Source organism: Cryptomeria japonica, chromosome 6, assembly GCF_030272615.1.
Source record: "Cryptomeria japonica chromosome 6, Sugi_1.0, whole genome shotgun sequence".
Taxonomy (NCBI): domain Eukaryota; kingdom Viridiplantae; phylum Streptophyta; class Pinopsida; order Cupressales; family Cupressaceae; genus Cryptomeria; species Cryptomeria japonica.
In genome coordinates, this window is record NC_081410.1 from 656,035,049 (window position 1) to 656,051,350 (window position 16,302).

General features: G+C 36.3%; 1 protein-coding gene across 2 annotated transcripts; it reads right to left on the reverse strand.

Moving 5' to 3' along the window:
• Positions 1-4,081: 4,081 nt before the first annotated feature.
• On the reverse strand, positions 4,082-7,854 carry LOC131033202 (patatin-like protein 2). 2 transcript variants are annotated; one of them, XM_057964359.2, is made up of 9 exons: positions 7,550-7,854; positions 7,117-7,316; positions 6,638-6,821; positions 6,322-6,486; positions 5,479-5,553; positions 5,155-5,385; positions 4,831-5,006; positions 4,611-4,691; positions 4,082-4,402 (listed from the first exon to the last, which is right to left on the reverse strand). In XM_057964359.2, the coding sequence occupies exons 1-8, from the start codon at positions 7,655-7,657 to the stop codon at positions 4,643-4,645; spliced, it is 1,188 nt and encodes a 395-aa protein (XP_057820342.2). In that variant the 5' UTR covers positions 7,658-7,854; the 3' UTR covers positions 4,082-4,402; positions 4,611-4,642. The 2 variants fall into 2 exon arrangements, with proteins under 2 accessions (XP_057820342.2, XP_057820343.2); XM_057964360.2 differs by having other exon boundaries at positions 4,083-4,402; positions 7,135-7,316; positions 7,550-7,847.
• Between the last annotated feature and the right edge of the window lie 8,448 nt (positions 7,855-16,302).

The window sequence follows — 16,302 nt, forward strand, 5'->3', positions numbered from 1 at the left end:
TTTCTACCAAGGGTGATCGCTCGCTTATACCGGTATGGGAATACTATGATCAGCTGCCTTTGAGACCCAGCAGATTGAATTTTAGAAGAGTTCAAGATGCATTCTTCGATTACTTCATGTGCCAGTTTGACAGAACTCTGAAGAACAGAAGGGTATCAGATGAGGCATGGGAAAGAGTGAATGAGTATGGGTGCTTGTTTCTTCAATTCCCGACCTTTACCTATATGAGAGTCAGATGCTATAATGGGCAGCCATACATGCTCCCTAGATACCCAACTGATAAGATCATACTTATGGAGTTGGGAAGAAAGATCATGACTGTGCATGCCCATCAGTCTGTTAGACATAAGGTCGGAATGGGGATTTCTACAACAAACCCATTGAAAATTGGCCGGTATTCTCTTGTCACATCCATCAAAGCCAAGGCTATGGAGACTGAGATGCAGGAAATTAAGCTCAAAAGGTTTAAGTTCAAAGCTGATTTTGATTACTGGGGTATGAAGGAAAAGATAAAAAATTCCTTCGTGCACATGCATCGTATTGAGGATATCTGGGTAGATCTCCGAACAGAAGTAGAGGTTCTCAAGATGGACTACTGCAGGCTTACTGTTGAGCAAGTTATTGATTTGAACTTGGTTGATATTCCATAAGGGATGATTGATGATGGGCATGCACTTGATCCTGAATATATTTTACGAAGGGTTGAGGAAGCTCCACTTCCTTTAATCCAATGGTCACACAAGGAGTCCACATCCATTCTTGAGAGATTTCTGCCTATCTTGGCTAACACCAACGCTTGGCTGAAAAGTAATGAGTCGAGACCTCTTGGATGTAAGTATGAGATTCAGGTTGACAACAAGGAAGGCGCATCATCTTCTGGCACCAGAATCAAATTGCGAGTTAGTCAGGCAGTAGTGCTTCCTCCTGAGGAGGCGACTGTTCGTGGAAAGGAAAAGTCATGGTTTCATGTTCAGGTGATCGATCTTGATAATCCAAAAGAAGGGCAACAATCTGATGATGCTCCTAAGTCTCCAGCTTCGGACTCACCTCATGAGATCCCTTCCTCAGTTTTGATTGAGACGCCCCTTTCTCCTCCTGACTTAATGGTGGAAGAGTCTCCTCAGAATGTCATTCCTATTTCAGCATACGAGCTGCCTCCTGATCATCAACAAGAGAGTGTGCTGGAAGTTCCTGAAGATACTCCTGCATGTATCTAGCTGTCAGAGATTGATACCTCCACTTATGGCTTTGAAGAATTTATGAGGCAATCTTCATGCCCATTGGTTACTGAGCAAACCGTGGTCGCCATCCAAACAGATACTCCTCCCAGGATGACCACAGTTGTTCAAACAGAAAGTGCTTCTCCTCTGCTTGCGACTGTTACTGAAGGAGGATTGATGGCTTTACCCTCGTGGCTTAGTTCTTTTACCCCAAAAAGGAAGAAGCAAGAAATCTCACCTGATGCTTTTGATTATCAGCAACTGAAATAGTCTAGGCCCAAGGTGGCTAAAAAGGCCAAAACTATCTCAAGAGTGACTGTTGACATCAACAAGATGAAGATAGCTGAAATTGTTGAGCCTTTAGCAGATAAGCCACTTGAAGAGATGTCTGCTGCTGATTACAAGGTCACAAGGGTGGAATTGGGTAAGCAAACACATGAAGTGGTTAAACATGATGCCCAATATTCTGTAGCCTCACTAGTGCATCAGTATGATGAACTTTTGGCAAAGAAAGATAAGCTAGAAGAAGAAAACCGACAACTTGTGGCAGCTGTTCATAAAATTACAAAACCTGCTGTTGAAGGAAGTAATCCCACAAGTTCTTCCGGTTCCCAAGAATCAATTCATGGACTTGAAAGGGGTGCTCAGAAAGTACAAGCATTGGATTCCTGGGTTGATCAGCTTCATGATCTATGTGCGCAAGTGATGAAAGACATTTTCCAAATGATGTCTAAGTTGGAGGCCACTTAAGAGAAATTGAATCATACCTCCGACACTTTCAAACAAAATCTGGAAAGGGTTGAAGATAGTTTGACAATCTGGCGCACCATTCCTCCACAACAGTTGAGCGTTCTTCAGGAGCATGCCATTATTTCTTCTAGGGTCATGTACTTGGAATTTGAAGAACTTCTGGAGAATAAAGCCCTTGTTCTCAAATCCCTCATTGAGGAGATTGATGATGCAATGAGATTGCGGGAGGAAGTTTTCCAAGGCATTGTTTCCCATTGTGAGAAGGCCTCTTTCAACATAATGAGTCAGGATGGAGAGCTGATACCAGAAGAAGAATTTCTTGCATATTTACAGATGAAGATTCATAATGAATGGAGGAGCGAACAATTCTCAGTTGCTTCAATTCAAGTTTTAATGAAACACCAAATCTTTTTGCATGAAATTCAATCCATCTTGGAGAAGAACAATTCTATGCTCCTCTGATGCCATGATACCATTGTGAAGATCATGATTGTTGCCAAGAACACCCACGAACCGAATCCTGCCGAGTTACAAATGATCATCCAGAAGTTCGAAGGATTCATGTCTTCATGTGCTGCAGCTTAAGTGTTTTTCAACACTTAGTTGTATTTTTCCAGAATTGTAATCTCTTAGTTGTAGTTTTTATTTTGACAAATTACATGTAAAACCCTTTTTGTAAATTGCAAGTTAATCGATTACTTGCACTTTTGTAATTACATGTAAAGCAACTACAAGTTGTGTTCAATTAGGACTGTAGTTGGAATAAGTCATAGTTAGTTATTGAATAAGTCTTGGTGGTTGAGAGAATCTCTCAAGTTAGTTAGGATCCTCTCACATTTTTCTCAAGACTCCTCTTCTATAAATACTTAAGGGGTCTATTGTAATTTTTATCTTTTAGAAAACAAGCAAAAACTGTGCTAAATTTGCAGCAAAGAAGTCTTTGAGCTTTTATGTGTAAGTTGAAGAATTGAAAGGAATAGAAGAAAATTGCTCAAGCTTTGAGTCTTTGTGCTACATTCTTGAGTTTGTGTTCCATATTTCCTTCTTTGCAAGTGTTTCTTTGAGAGCTTAATCGAATCTGATTTGCAGTCTTTGAGCTGCAAGTATTGAAGATTAATTTAGTTAAAGTAGAAGTTCTATTGGAAAAAGCTGTAAGATTTTGTTCTTACACTTGTTCTTAACATAATTTAGAAGTAGATTTTGTGAGAAATAGCTGCGAGTCTTTGAGTTTATACTACTTCCCATTGTTTTATGTAGAAAGGATAAGATATTTCAGTCTTTGTGCTATTATAATTTGTTCTTAATTAAATTAGTATAGAAAAGGGTAGATAGGACTTCACATAATCAAGTCTTTGAGCTTGATATTGCTGTCTCGTCCCGAAGGAAGTGACAGAAGTCTTTGAGCTTTCAGGAAACTTCATTTCCTTTCTCTCATTTCATTTCGAAAGTTGTTACTGCTGTTTTATATCAAATCGCTATCACTTTTCTGTGAAGAGAAAAGGATATTGTCTTTCTTGAAAGAAGAAGAAGAAATATTGCTGTCCCATCCTATTTTATTTTTAAAGTTGTAGTTAGATAGGGGGAGCCTTCCCTTAATTAGGAGAGTTTTACTCACACACTATGGTTGAAGCCACAATTTTGTATATTTCCCCATTGTTTTAAAATATATCATTAATGTTAATTGGAGTTATAATTTTTTAAGATAACAATTTCAATTATGTAAACGAACTTTAAGAATCATTTTAACTTTATAATTATATATTTTTTATTTACTTTCACCTACATATAAAAAAGATTATATTTTAAACTAAAAGATGGGTAAAAATTTATTTATGAATGAAGAATCACAAATTTTTTAAGATCTCTTCCTTGTAAATATGAACCTCCTTTCAATGCAATTTTAAATCTTTAAGAAACCTTCCATACTATAAATTACATTCTACTAATTTTACCATTTTAAATACATACAATATATATTATTTTAAATAAAAGAGATTGAACCCTGTAAATATATTGCTTGCATAAAATAAGATTACTCAAGTCTGATAGTATAATGACCAGGTTCAAGAAGCACAGTAAACCTAGGAGAAATACAACACACATGATAATACAACAAAAATAATCAAAACTAGACACAACACACACACGTATATATATTTATATTTATAAATTGAAAAGATCTGCAACCAGAAAAGAACACATTCATTGTCTTTGGCACTTCAATCTTCATGCTTAGGAAGAAGCAAAAACCTCCCTTTGGGAATTGGCCATCTTGCAAAGCAAGTCTGAGAAGGAGAGCATCACTGAAAAGATTTCCATGAATATATTTCTAGCATAGAACTTGAAGAATAAGCAAACGCTGTAATATATATCCATGGCATTTGAAAGGAATCCCAAACCCATGTCCACAGGCAAGAAGGAGCACTGGGAGTCTTTAAGAATTTCCTCACCAATGACAATACAATTAGAAAAGTAAATCCTCAATTATATTGAAATATCATTCATCAATTTATGTACACAAAAAATTCTATGATAGGGTAGATATAACACTTCCACAATTTAATATTTCAAGAAACTCAATGTCTATCTCTTTGTGAAACTATGTATAATGATGATTAAAACAATATAATGTAGGCGTACCTTAGAAATCTAGTATTCCTATTGTGACACGATTATAAGGATGATCTTTTTCTCTTCTCTTCCCATAGCAATTTGGCAAATCTGTTAATTACAGAGAAACAATTGTTGTGAGTATTGACCGTTGCAATATGAATAACTTTTAGGTCAAGAAATTTTTTTAAGTTCTGATTAAGAAAACTACAACTGAGTAATGGATATAAATGATGATTACAGATGAAACCTGGTCAATGCATCCTTGTTGGTACCCTCATTTTGAACTTCTTCAAACTTGCCAGTTTCCAAATCCACTCTGCTCACAGGCTTATCCAATAACTTCTTCCCAATATTCACAAGATTCTCAAGGTTTTCTTTGCATGAACAATCTACACTTACTCCAACTCCACTTAAATTTGCTTCCTAATTAAAACTAAATGATTAGAGAGAATCTACACTAGAACTAGTTTACATAAAATTGACATACCATCTATTATTTCTAGTTACATGTCTACCTACATATAGAATAGATGAAAAAATAAGTTTGAAATTTTAAGGTCTTGTAAAATACCTGGATTCTGAGATAGTTTCCTTTGTGAAAACCAGACTGGAACATATTAGCCATGTATATGTCCACCATATCTGCACTGGCATTCATGAAGACATCTATGATTGGAGCTCTACCCTTATTCTGAATCCATCCCAAACCACCCCATTGAGCAGCCTCTTTGGCATTATAGTTTATACTTTGTGAATCTTCTTGTCCAGTTCCAAGTGAAAGAACTAATATTTCTCCATAATCCTAACCCAACAAAAAAAAATCTCTGCTCTTATCTTGTTTGCTCAAACACACAATTTATTCAAGCATCAAAATATGATAATAATCATTATCTACCTGAGGTCTAGTATTTTTGAATCCCGGATTCTCCTTCAGGCGCATTTTTTTAATTTGATTTATTGCTAACAAAGTCTGCATTGATCATTTTAATAAAAAATTATGATGAATGATTATATTAAGCACTGTGCCATCATCATAGTGCCCACATAAGTAAAAGTGAGAGATGATGATAAATAAAAGAGATTCTGATTTGACTAAAAGTAAAGAGCCATAAAAGGAAAAGGGAATGTCTGAAACAGTCCTAACATAAAGATAAATTTTCCCAGCCAGTGATCAATCAAACAATTGGCAAAGTACAAATCAACAAATATTCTTATGCCAATTATATTGTTCTTTATTTTCGTTGATTTGATAGTTCTAGCTTCTTATTAACTAAGTAACCTGAAATTACAAAAAGTGAGGATTAGTAAAAGAGTAAAATTTTATATCATAATGTTGTTTAGTATTATTTTTGGATTGGATTGTATTAGAATTTTTGTATCAACGTTTTTCATTATATTTCATGATTTATCATCATGTAAATAGTAAATTAGGGGAGAAAAAACTTATCTTAGTCTGCAATTAACCATTTTTTCTCTTCTAGCTTTCTATTATTCTGATGATAGATAATGGAATGTGATCCGAAACGTAACTCCCACACAATCAGATCAAAAAATAATAATAAACAAGATTGAAATACACAAATGAGGATAAACAAGGCTGACAGTTTACACTGTTTTCCAAAAATAGCTGATTTGTTTCTTTTTTATATTCTGCAACATTATGGCTCAAATGACATATGTACTTTTCTCAAAGGGATATTTAGGTCTCCTAGCTTAGTAATTCATCATGTTTACTTACAGGATTGTTGGCAGCAATTCCTCCATCTATCAAGTGAAAACTTCTAGATCTTCCAGAGGATTGATCATGTGTTGTAAAGTAGTGAGGTGGGAAAAAAGTAGGAGCTGCAGATGTACCAATGCATACATCTTTTAAAAATGGATTCTTGAAAGCATTTTCCTTTGCCTGCAAGTATAATATAAAAGTATTCAATCAGATCCAGACCTGTAAACAGAATTGCACCAACCTAAAAGACTACAGATAAATTAAAACACATTAACATTAGAAAAATTGTGGTTCAAAAACTTTGTTAATGCAGCAAGAGACTTGATTTGACCTCAAAAGTAGAAAAAATGATTGGCTGCTGCAGCTTTATATCAAAAGTGGGTAATAACACATTGGTGATGGTCTCGCTTAGACGTAGATTAGGAATCATCTCATTAAAGATCTGCCCGAGGTACTGCCCTGAGTATTTGCAACCATAAAACAGACACGTGGCTCCTCCAAACAGATTCCAACGGCTACAAGAATTCAATTTGTATCAGATTTAGACAGTAAAAATATTAAATGCAGGCAATTTTTACAGTCCATTAAATTATTTGATGATTTTTAAATTTGACTGTATTATCAATTTTTTTATGAATATTTCAAATCATATTCTATGATCTGTCATAAAATGAGTAAGTTTGTTTGAGAAAAGGAAAATGGATCATTCTTTTCAAACAGATCATATTAATAAAAAAATGATAACACAATCAAATCCAAAAACTATCAAACAAAATAAAAATATTACAAGATCAATACAAGAATACCAACTTGAGATCATATACTAACGTTGGTTGTGGGAAAATTTCAGGAAGACTCCTCAAGTAGAAATCAGTGACTTCTTTGGCAGAAAACAGAGGACGTTTGTTAGGTTTTGGAGAGCTTATCATAGCAGTCACCAGTCCTCCAGTACTAGTACCTGCTATAAGATCAAAATAGTCTACTATTCTGGCTTCTGCACCATCTAATTCCTACGAAACAAAAATACAATGGAAGTTAAATGGATCATCCAAGCCCATGAGAAATCAGTCCTATTGATAAAAGAAGAAAATGAATACTCAATTGGCTTTGACCCATTTCTTGATAATGGTCTCTAAATTAGTTGATTGTAATTAAGAAACCTAGAAAAAGATGTAGTTTAACTTCTCAACTTCTATTTGATTTACTCTTCTTGATACAAATTTGGACATTAGTTGTTGGTTACCTGAAGTTTGGCCTCTAAAAATCCAAGAGCTTGGGCAGGAATAAGTCCCCTAACTCCTCCTCCATCAATACTCAAGATTGTTGCCATCTTTGCTTGTGCTTTAGCCATTGCTTGTATTACCTGACTGCTAAGAAATGATGGAATAGATTGCAGAAAAATGTATGCTTTCTGTGAACTACTGAGTTCACACTTTAATTTCTAAAAATTATGGATGTGTGCCACAAGATTCTTTCTGGCTTGTATCTTTTTGAAAGTAGCTTCCATAATGTGGTCTAATGGAGATTTGTCCCACCTACTTTACTTTTCATCAGCCCCCCAAGCATTGTTCTTGTATTGCGAAGAAGAATCTTGACCCAAAACAAGGAAAGCCATTAGGACTCGGTCTTTTGAAGGGTCACAGTTAATAATTTGGGTGTAAAGGTTCCATTTTGTTGGATAAGGGTTAATTGGTAGTGATGAGGATTTTTTTATTGAGTTAGGTTTTATCTATTAAGATTTTCTCAAGTGAATTATTGTATTTTGTAGTTTAATATATATATATATATATATATATATATATATATATATATATATATAAAATCAGTAAACGGTAAAGTTAATTTTTTTTTATAGCTTAATAAAATATTTACAATAAGAAATTAATTGAATATGTCCAGATTATCAAAAATGATAAAGTGGCAGAACTGGAATCAACCCCTTACCAGAAAGAAAGCAATTTTTAAAGTTAAAGTGTATGGAGAACGTTTTACAGAGTAGCAAAATATTAACAGAAAATAGCAAAATTTCACAAATTGTCCCATACGCTATGTAGAAGAAGAGGGAGAGCTAGTAGAACTTGAGCTTGAGCTTGAAACCACTCCACGACCTTGACCCCTTCCACGACCCCTACCCCGGAGACGACCACCACCTCTGCGACTATTAGACAGTTCAGATAACCGGAAGACAACTAAGAGGGGGGGTGGGTGTGGGGGGGTGAATAAGTTGTCACAGATTACTGGAAGTATTAGCAATTTAAACTTTAATACCAGAACCCAAAACAATAATACCAGAATAGCAATTAAACCAATTAAGTATAAACAATAATCACAGAATAAATACCATCCACATGACACCAAGATTTGTATGTGGAAAACCCGGTGAAGGGAAAAACCACGGTGGGAAGCCTATCCACAGTCAGATAATACTTCTGCAGTAAGTATGTGAATTACAATGAAGGGGTCTGCATTTGCAAAAAGGCCAATAGCCTAGCACACTGCTCATCACAAAAGGAGCCTCATTGACTACATATAAATCCAAACTACAATTCAGAGAAGTGCTGAACTGCAATAGATAGCATCTCCTATGGCTGAGTACAGTTCTGGTTAAGCTCAATACCGGAGGACTAAATCCTCTTACATAAACCCAATTCGATTTCCAATGATTGACCAACTCTTCTGCCTGAATGATATTACATTATTCGCGCATTACATTCCTTGACCATGACCTCTTACATTAACCATGATGATCTACAATGAGATCTTACATCTTATTATACAAACTCTTGACCATAAACAATCAGGTCGGCCAGTATATAATAAACCAATTACATATTTACAAACCATGTCATCCTTAGACCAAACAAGTAATATCAAAACATAAGACATCCCAGAAATACAACAATAGGTTCTACCCACACGTTGCATTAATGCCGGTCCATAACCTAGATCAACCGGGACCAAGTATAGGTCCACACATTTCAACAATGATCTCCAAATGCCAAGTCTCAAACAAGATCACCAACATCATCCTAAAAATCCATCAGAAGCTACACCATCACCAATTATGCAATTCATCAAAGATCTCCACCAAAAAGCTCTGTCAGTGAAACCCTCGCCGGAACCAGAAACCAATCTTCTAAGCAAGCAAGATAGCATCCAATCACCAGACCAAAAACAACTGACCAAATATGAGTATGAGAATCACGAACAAACCAATTCCATCACCAGATTATACCGGAGTCTAACAGATCATGCTAGATCCAAGTTAACTAGAAACCACTCAACATACTGGGACCAGAAGGGTGTCGGTAAAGCATCCAAATAGCTAGTGTTGACATTAATGACAAAACATCAATGCAACACATAATCAATTGCACCAAATGGCCAACAATCTCCCCCTTTGGCATTGATGGCAACACTAGATGTGAAAAACATCTAAGTACCAAGAAATGCCAAACAAGTCCCCTCCTATGGAAGACAACCAATAATTGCATGCATATAGGCCTGAATATCAATATCTCTCACCCTATGAATAATATTTCTCCCTTGGACATTTTTACTTTTTCACATCACTATCTCTCCCCTTTTGACATCAATGCCAGAAATATGACAAAAATATCAAAGCAAAAACATAAGCCTCTGAATCTCAAAGTGAACTACTCCCCCTGAGCAGTAGCATCCCACATTAGTGCTAGAATGAATAGTATTTCTGATAATGCATGCCAGATTGATGCCAAACCACATCAATCAAGTCTCTGTCGAAGGGGCAGAAACCCCTAATCTGTCTCTCAGGTACTCAAATGATTCCTTAGATAAAGGTTTAGTGAAAATATCTACAATCCGTTCTTTAGTGTTCACATAAACCAGTCTAACTTCATTTGCTTCCACCTTCTCCTTCAAAAAGTTATACTTGATAGATATGTGTTTTGTCTTAGAATGAAATACCAGATTCTTTGATATATTAATACTAGCAGAGTTATCACAGTGAATAACTACCGATGCATCACAATCCACCTTTATATCCTTCAACATTTGCTTCATCCATAAAACTTGTGTACAATTAGTAGCAGCAACAACATACTCAACTTCAGTAGTAGATAAAGAAGTACATGACTGTTTCTTGTTGATCCATAAAACCAACTTTTTTCCAAGAAAGAAAGCTCCACCAGAAGTACTTTTCCGGTCATCAACATCTCCAGCCCAATCAACATCTGTATATGCACATAAAGTAAAGTTATCATCCTTAGGGTACCATAAGCCATATTCTGATGTACCTTGCAAGTATCTAAAAATCCTTTTCACCGCCATCTCATGATTTTCTCTAGGATCACTCTGAAATCTTGAAACAATACAAACAACATTCATAATGTCAGGCCTAGTCTGAGTCAAATAAAGTAGTCCTCCAATCATTGATTTGTATCTTGTAGGATTTACCAATGTAGAAACATCTTTTCTTGTCAATTTCTCACTTGTAACCATAGGTGTATTTACCGGTTTAGAATCTCCCATACCAAATTTCAACAATTCCTTAGCATATTTAGTTTGACAGATAAAAATGCCTTTGTCAGTCTGAGTAATCCGCAAACCTAAGAAAATTTCATCTCACCAATCATAGACATCTCAAATTCTTTCTCCATATTCTTAGAAAATTCTATGCATAATTTATCTTCACCTCCAAAAATAATGTCATCAACAAATACTTCAACAGTTAGTATATCATCATCAGTGATTTTATAATACAAATTACTATCAGTACCGCCCTTAGTTAAACCAAGCTTCAAAAGATATTTATCCAACCTTACATACCAAGCTCTAGGTGCTTGTTTCAATCCACATAAAACTTTCCTTAACCTGCAAACCATATTTGTATCATTTGATAGCGAAAAACCATCAGGTTGCTCAATATAAACTTCCTCATCAAGATCTCCTTTAAAAAATGCACATTTAACATCCATCTGATCAATCTTGTAGTTTTTATAAGCAGCATAGGCAAGAAATAATCTTACAGCTTCAATCCTAGCTACCGGTGCAAAAGCTTCTCCATAATCAATTCCTTCCTTCTGAGAATATCCTTTACAAATCAATCTAGCCTTATTCCTTATGACTTGACCATCCTCATTCAAATTATTCCTAAAAACCCATTTAGTTCCAATAACATTTTTCTTTTTAGGTCGGGGAACCAAAGTCCATGTGTTATTTTTCTCAATCTGATCTAATTCTTCTTCCATAACTTTTAACCCAAATTTATCTTTACATGCCTCAATTAATGATACCGGTTCAACTTGTGAAATTTAACATACCTCATTAGTTGCCAGTCTTCTTCTTGTCATCACTCCATTGCTCTTATCCCCAATGATTTGATCTTCAGAATGATTCAATCTCACATACCTAGGAGTCTTCTGACTCTCTGTTCCTCTTCCCTGTTCTTCAGTTATTGTAGAAATCTCTGATGTTGCCAGAGTAACTGGTTCAACTCTCTGTTCTGGTAAAGGTGCTACTGGTTTAGATATAATCATTTCCACTGCCGGTTCCTTCTCATGAACTCTTATTTGACTTCTGTTTAGCTCATCTAATTTAACATTATCACTCTCCACAATTCTCTGCAATCTCTTGTTATAACATCTATATGCTTTGCTTTCATTAGAATAATCAAGAAATATGCCTTCATCACTTCTAGGATCAAATTTCCCAATTGTATCATCTCTCTTGATATAACATTTACTACCAAAAATTCTGAAATACTTAACTGTAGGTGTATTGCCAAACCATAATTCATAAGGTGTCTTACCGGTTTCTCCTTTGATATGTACTCTGTGTGAGAGTTGAGAAATACAACACCACAGGAGCCCAAATGATCTCTGCAAGTTGAATAACCTGTTACATGGAGAAGCAAGGAAACAAATAACAAATAAAACAAATACACATAAAATATGCTAAAAAAGATGAGAGCTCAATATTCACAAAATGTGTAATGTGATAATCCTTTCCTTAAAATACAATGAAAATAATAACCTCTAATAGGTCAAGAAATCTTAAAAAAGAAAACCTAGGCTTGCACATAATAATTAATAAAAGAATTAATTATTATGCACCTAAAGTTAGCTTAAGAGTAAAAGAGATAAAAGGGATCTTAAATAATTAAATAAATATTGTTTAATTAATCAAGTAAATACCCAAATACTCTAACACCCCCCCTTAAGCTAGATTTAGGGAGAAGTTAAAACCTAGAACAACTACTGAAAGCAAGAAAGATGGGTCCCGACAATAAGGTCTAATCAGATACCCAAATATAACCAAATCTCTATGAACCGGAGAAATAGAGAACACCACGTGAGAACAAACTTCTACTCCAAACAGAGATGGAAAGAGCAAGAAGAAGGACTGAAAAAACCTCCAAACAAGAATGTTCCAAAAAGATAGGAACAAGAGAAGATCAGAAGAATCACTAAAGCATGAAGAACCTGCAAACACTGTCAAAGAATAACTGCTGATTTGAAGAACCTCGACTGAAATAGAACATGACTAGGTAGAGAAGACTGTGATCTGTATGAGTGCCCTCAAATGACACTACTCAAATCAAAAGGCAAACAAAGGCAAACAACTGAACTCGAAGATACAGATGTTGGGAAAAATGGTGTCTCAACCTTGCATTTATGCGAGGTTACTATTTATAGTAAGTTTTCATTTGAGCACGAAATGGTGCGAAACTCTCCCTGAAGCTTCTGGTTGGCTAGATAAGCATTCCGGTAAAGTTGCGTCGCAAGGTCACAGCTAGTTTTGAAGATATTAAAGTTTTCGTCTTGGAGGGGTGCGATAAAATGTTTAAACTTAATTTTGGGGGCTTTAGAGGCTCCGAAATGCCCTGAAAAGTGGCCGTACCCGACGCAGCGGGTTACGAGGTGATAGAGCACTTCGCGAGCTTTCCGACGCTTCAAACGGTTCGTTAATCGGACACCCGGTTCTCAAGTTATGGCCTCCGGAAGTTTGTACTCCTGAAATAGGAAAAATAATTTGTATCGGATACATAAATGAGCTGTAAAAGGGAGCGACACGTGTTGATGTGTGCTTTAACATGTCATAGGGCATCTAGAAGGGAGATAAGGTCGGCTACACCTTATTGGGTGGTTTTAGCCCATGGTTTTGTAATACCGTTTGACGGTTTCTTGTATTGTATCTCCTATTTATGAGGTGTGAGAGATAGAGGTTGGGTGTAAGAGAGTCTTATGGCTATTGAGTTGCCTCTGAATCTCTGATTAGTGGTACTCCTGCGAAGAGCTTGCTCTGCAAGTATGTTGTAATCTGTTTTTGATTGCTGAATAAAATATTGAGCTGCTTTTGGAGTGTGGGGTTTTTCTCCCGAAAGGGTTTTCCCCACGTAAATCACTGTGTTGTGGTATGAATGCTATTATATTTATTTCTATTTTTCTGTAACTGTTGTAACGATCTAAAAAAGTTTTGCATTACTCTCCTCTCAAGGTTAGTGTAGAAAGTTGTTTTCGCTACTTAACTTCCTTACAAGTGGTATCAGAGCCTGATCACCTTTGGTTTCAATTGTGGGCAGTTGGGTTTTTTGAACTAATCCAGATTTGAGTGGGAGCTTGTGCAGAAGACACTTTTTGATCTTGTTGTAGGAATATTCAGATGGCGAGTTCGTCAGGGAGAATAGAGGTGGAGAAATTTAATGGAAGTAATTTTGAGATGTAGAAGCTGAAGATGGAAGATCTGCTAATAGATCGAGATCTTTGGGATGCTGTTGATGTGAATGTCCAAAGGCCCTCAGATCCTACTGCGGCAGCTCAGTATGATGTTATGGACCGAAAAGCCAAGGGTCTAATCAGACTGTGCCTGGCAGACTCTGTTCTAATCAATGTCCATGAAGAAAACTCTGCAAAGAAGCTATGAACTAAGCTTGGTGAGATGTATCAAGCGAAATCTTTATTAAATCAAATTTTCTTAAGAAAGAAATTGTATTCCTTAGAGATGGAAGAGGGTGGATGAATCGTAGACCACCTGGAAGCATTCAATATGTTGGTGGCTCAATTAGTATCCGTCGATGTTAAGATGGACGAGGAGGAGAAATGTCAGATCTTGCTTTGTTCTTTGCTTGATTCGTGGGATTCTCTTGTTATGGCTATCAGTAGTAAATCTGTTGTTTTGAAATCTGAAGACGTGGTGGGTGCCCTACTCGGTGAAGAGATGCGAAAGAAGTTATCCATCAGTTCAAAGGAAGCCCTAACCGTTCGTGGAAGACCTAAGGAGAAAGGCAAGAACAATGAGAAGCGCGACAAGTCCAAATCCAAAGGGAGATCGAAATCTCCTGGAAAGTCCAAAGTCATTTGCTGGAACTGCGGTAAACCGGGTCACATCCGTAAGGACTGCAAAGAAGAAAAGAAGAAGAAGAAAAAGAAAAAGTTCGATTCTGATTCTGAGTCCGACAAGGAAGATGGCGATGCATTTATTGCGGCTTTGGCGACTCATGCAGGTAATGATGCCTGGCTAATTGACTCAGGTGCATCTTTTCATATGACTTCCAATAGAGATTGGTTTTCCGAATATGAAGGATTTAATGGAGGTAAGGTGTACTTGGGTGATGATTCACCTCTAGACATTGTTGGTCGAGGTAAAGTTAGAATCAGGTTTTCTGATGGTAGAATAAAAAGGATTAATGATGTGCTGCATATCCCTGGATTAAAACGAAACCTGTTATCTGTGAGCAAACTGATAGATGCGGGTGTGTAGGTAGTCTTTTCTGAAGCAGGATGTAAGATGATTAAGGGTGCTATGGTAGTTGTTAGAGGTGTCAGGTTTGACACTTTGTATAAGCTTGAAGCATACACTGTTGAGTGTAATAGCACTTCTGTAAAAAGTAAATATGCAGATACTTCACTGGAAGATTTGAAGGTTTCACCTTCAGCAGATGGAAATGGTTTTTGGGTACCTAAGGGTGTTCTTTCCTCTGAAGCAAAGTTATCTGCAGAGAAGACTATGTTATGGCACCAGAGACTTGGCCACATTGGAGAAAAGGGTCTAAGGACCTTGAAAAATAAAAACCTTGTTGAAGGTTTGAATGATTGTAATCTTGACTTTGATTTCTGTGAGCATTGCATTTATGGAAAACAAAATCGCGTTCAGTTTTACTCGAGTTCTCATAAAACTTGTGGTGTTTTGGATCTTATCCATTCTGATGTGTTTGGTTCAGTAGATGTTTCTTCGATTGGAAAATCCACATATTATGTTTCATTTATTGATGATTTTAGTAGAAGGACATGGGTTTATTTTCTAAAGAGTAAATCTGAAGTTTTTAGTCGTTTTAAAGAATTTAAAGCAATGGTTGAGTTGCAGACTGGAAAGAAAATAAAATGTTTGAGAACTGATAATGGCAGTGAGTTTTGCTCTAATGATTTTGATAGATTCTGTAAAGACTGTGGAATTAACAGGCAGAAGACAACTCCGTATTCTCCACAGCAGAATGGAGTTGCAGAAAGAATGAACAGGACACTGATGGAGAAGGCTAGGAGTATGTTGAGTGGTGCTGGTCTCGAACAAAAGTTTTGGGCTGAAGCTGTTGCCACTGCTTGCTACCTGATTAACAGGTCTCCTACATCAGCTCTTGTTGATAAAACGCCTATGGAAGCATGGTCAGGTCACAAGCCTTCATTGAGACATCTTAGAGTTTTTGATTGCGAGGCATATGCACATGTGCCAAAGGAGAAGCGAACAAAGTTGGAGAACAAGGCTGTGAAATGTATCTTCATTGGGTATAGTTATGGTGTGAAAGGACAAAAGGTAATTCACAGTAGAAGTGTTATTTTTAGAGAAATTAAGTCTCCTTCTGTTACATTGCAGCCAAAACAGACTAAAAAAGAAGATGTGATTCAACTTCTTTCTACACCTGAAAGAGTTGAATCGAGACCCCTAGATAGGCAAGAAGTTGAGGAGAGCTCGTCTAGCTCTGAATCTTCAGAAGAGGAGGAAGAACCTCCAACTCAGCTTGTT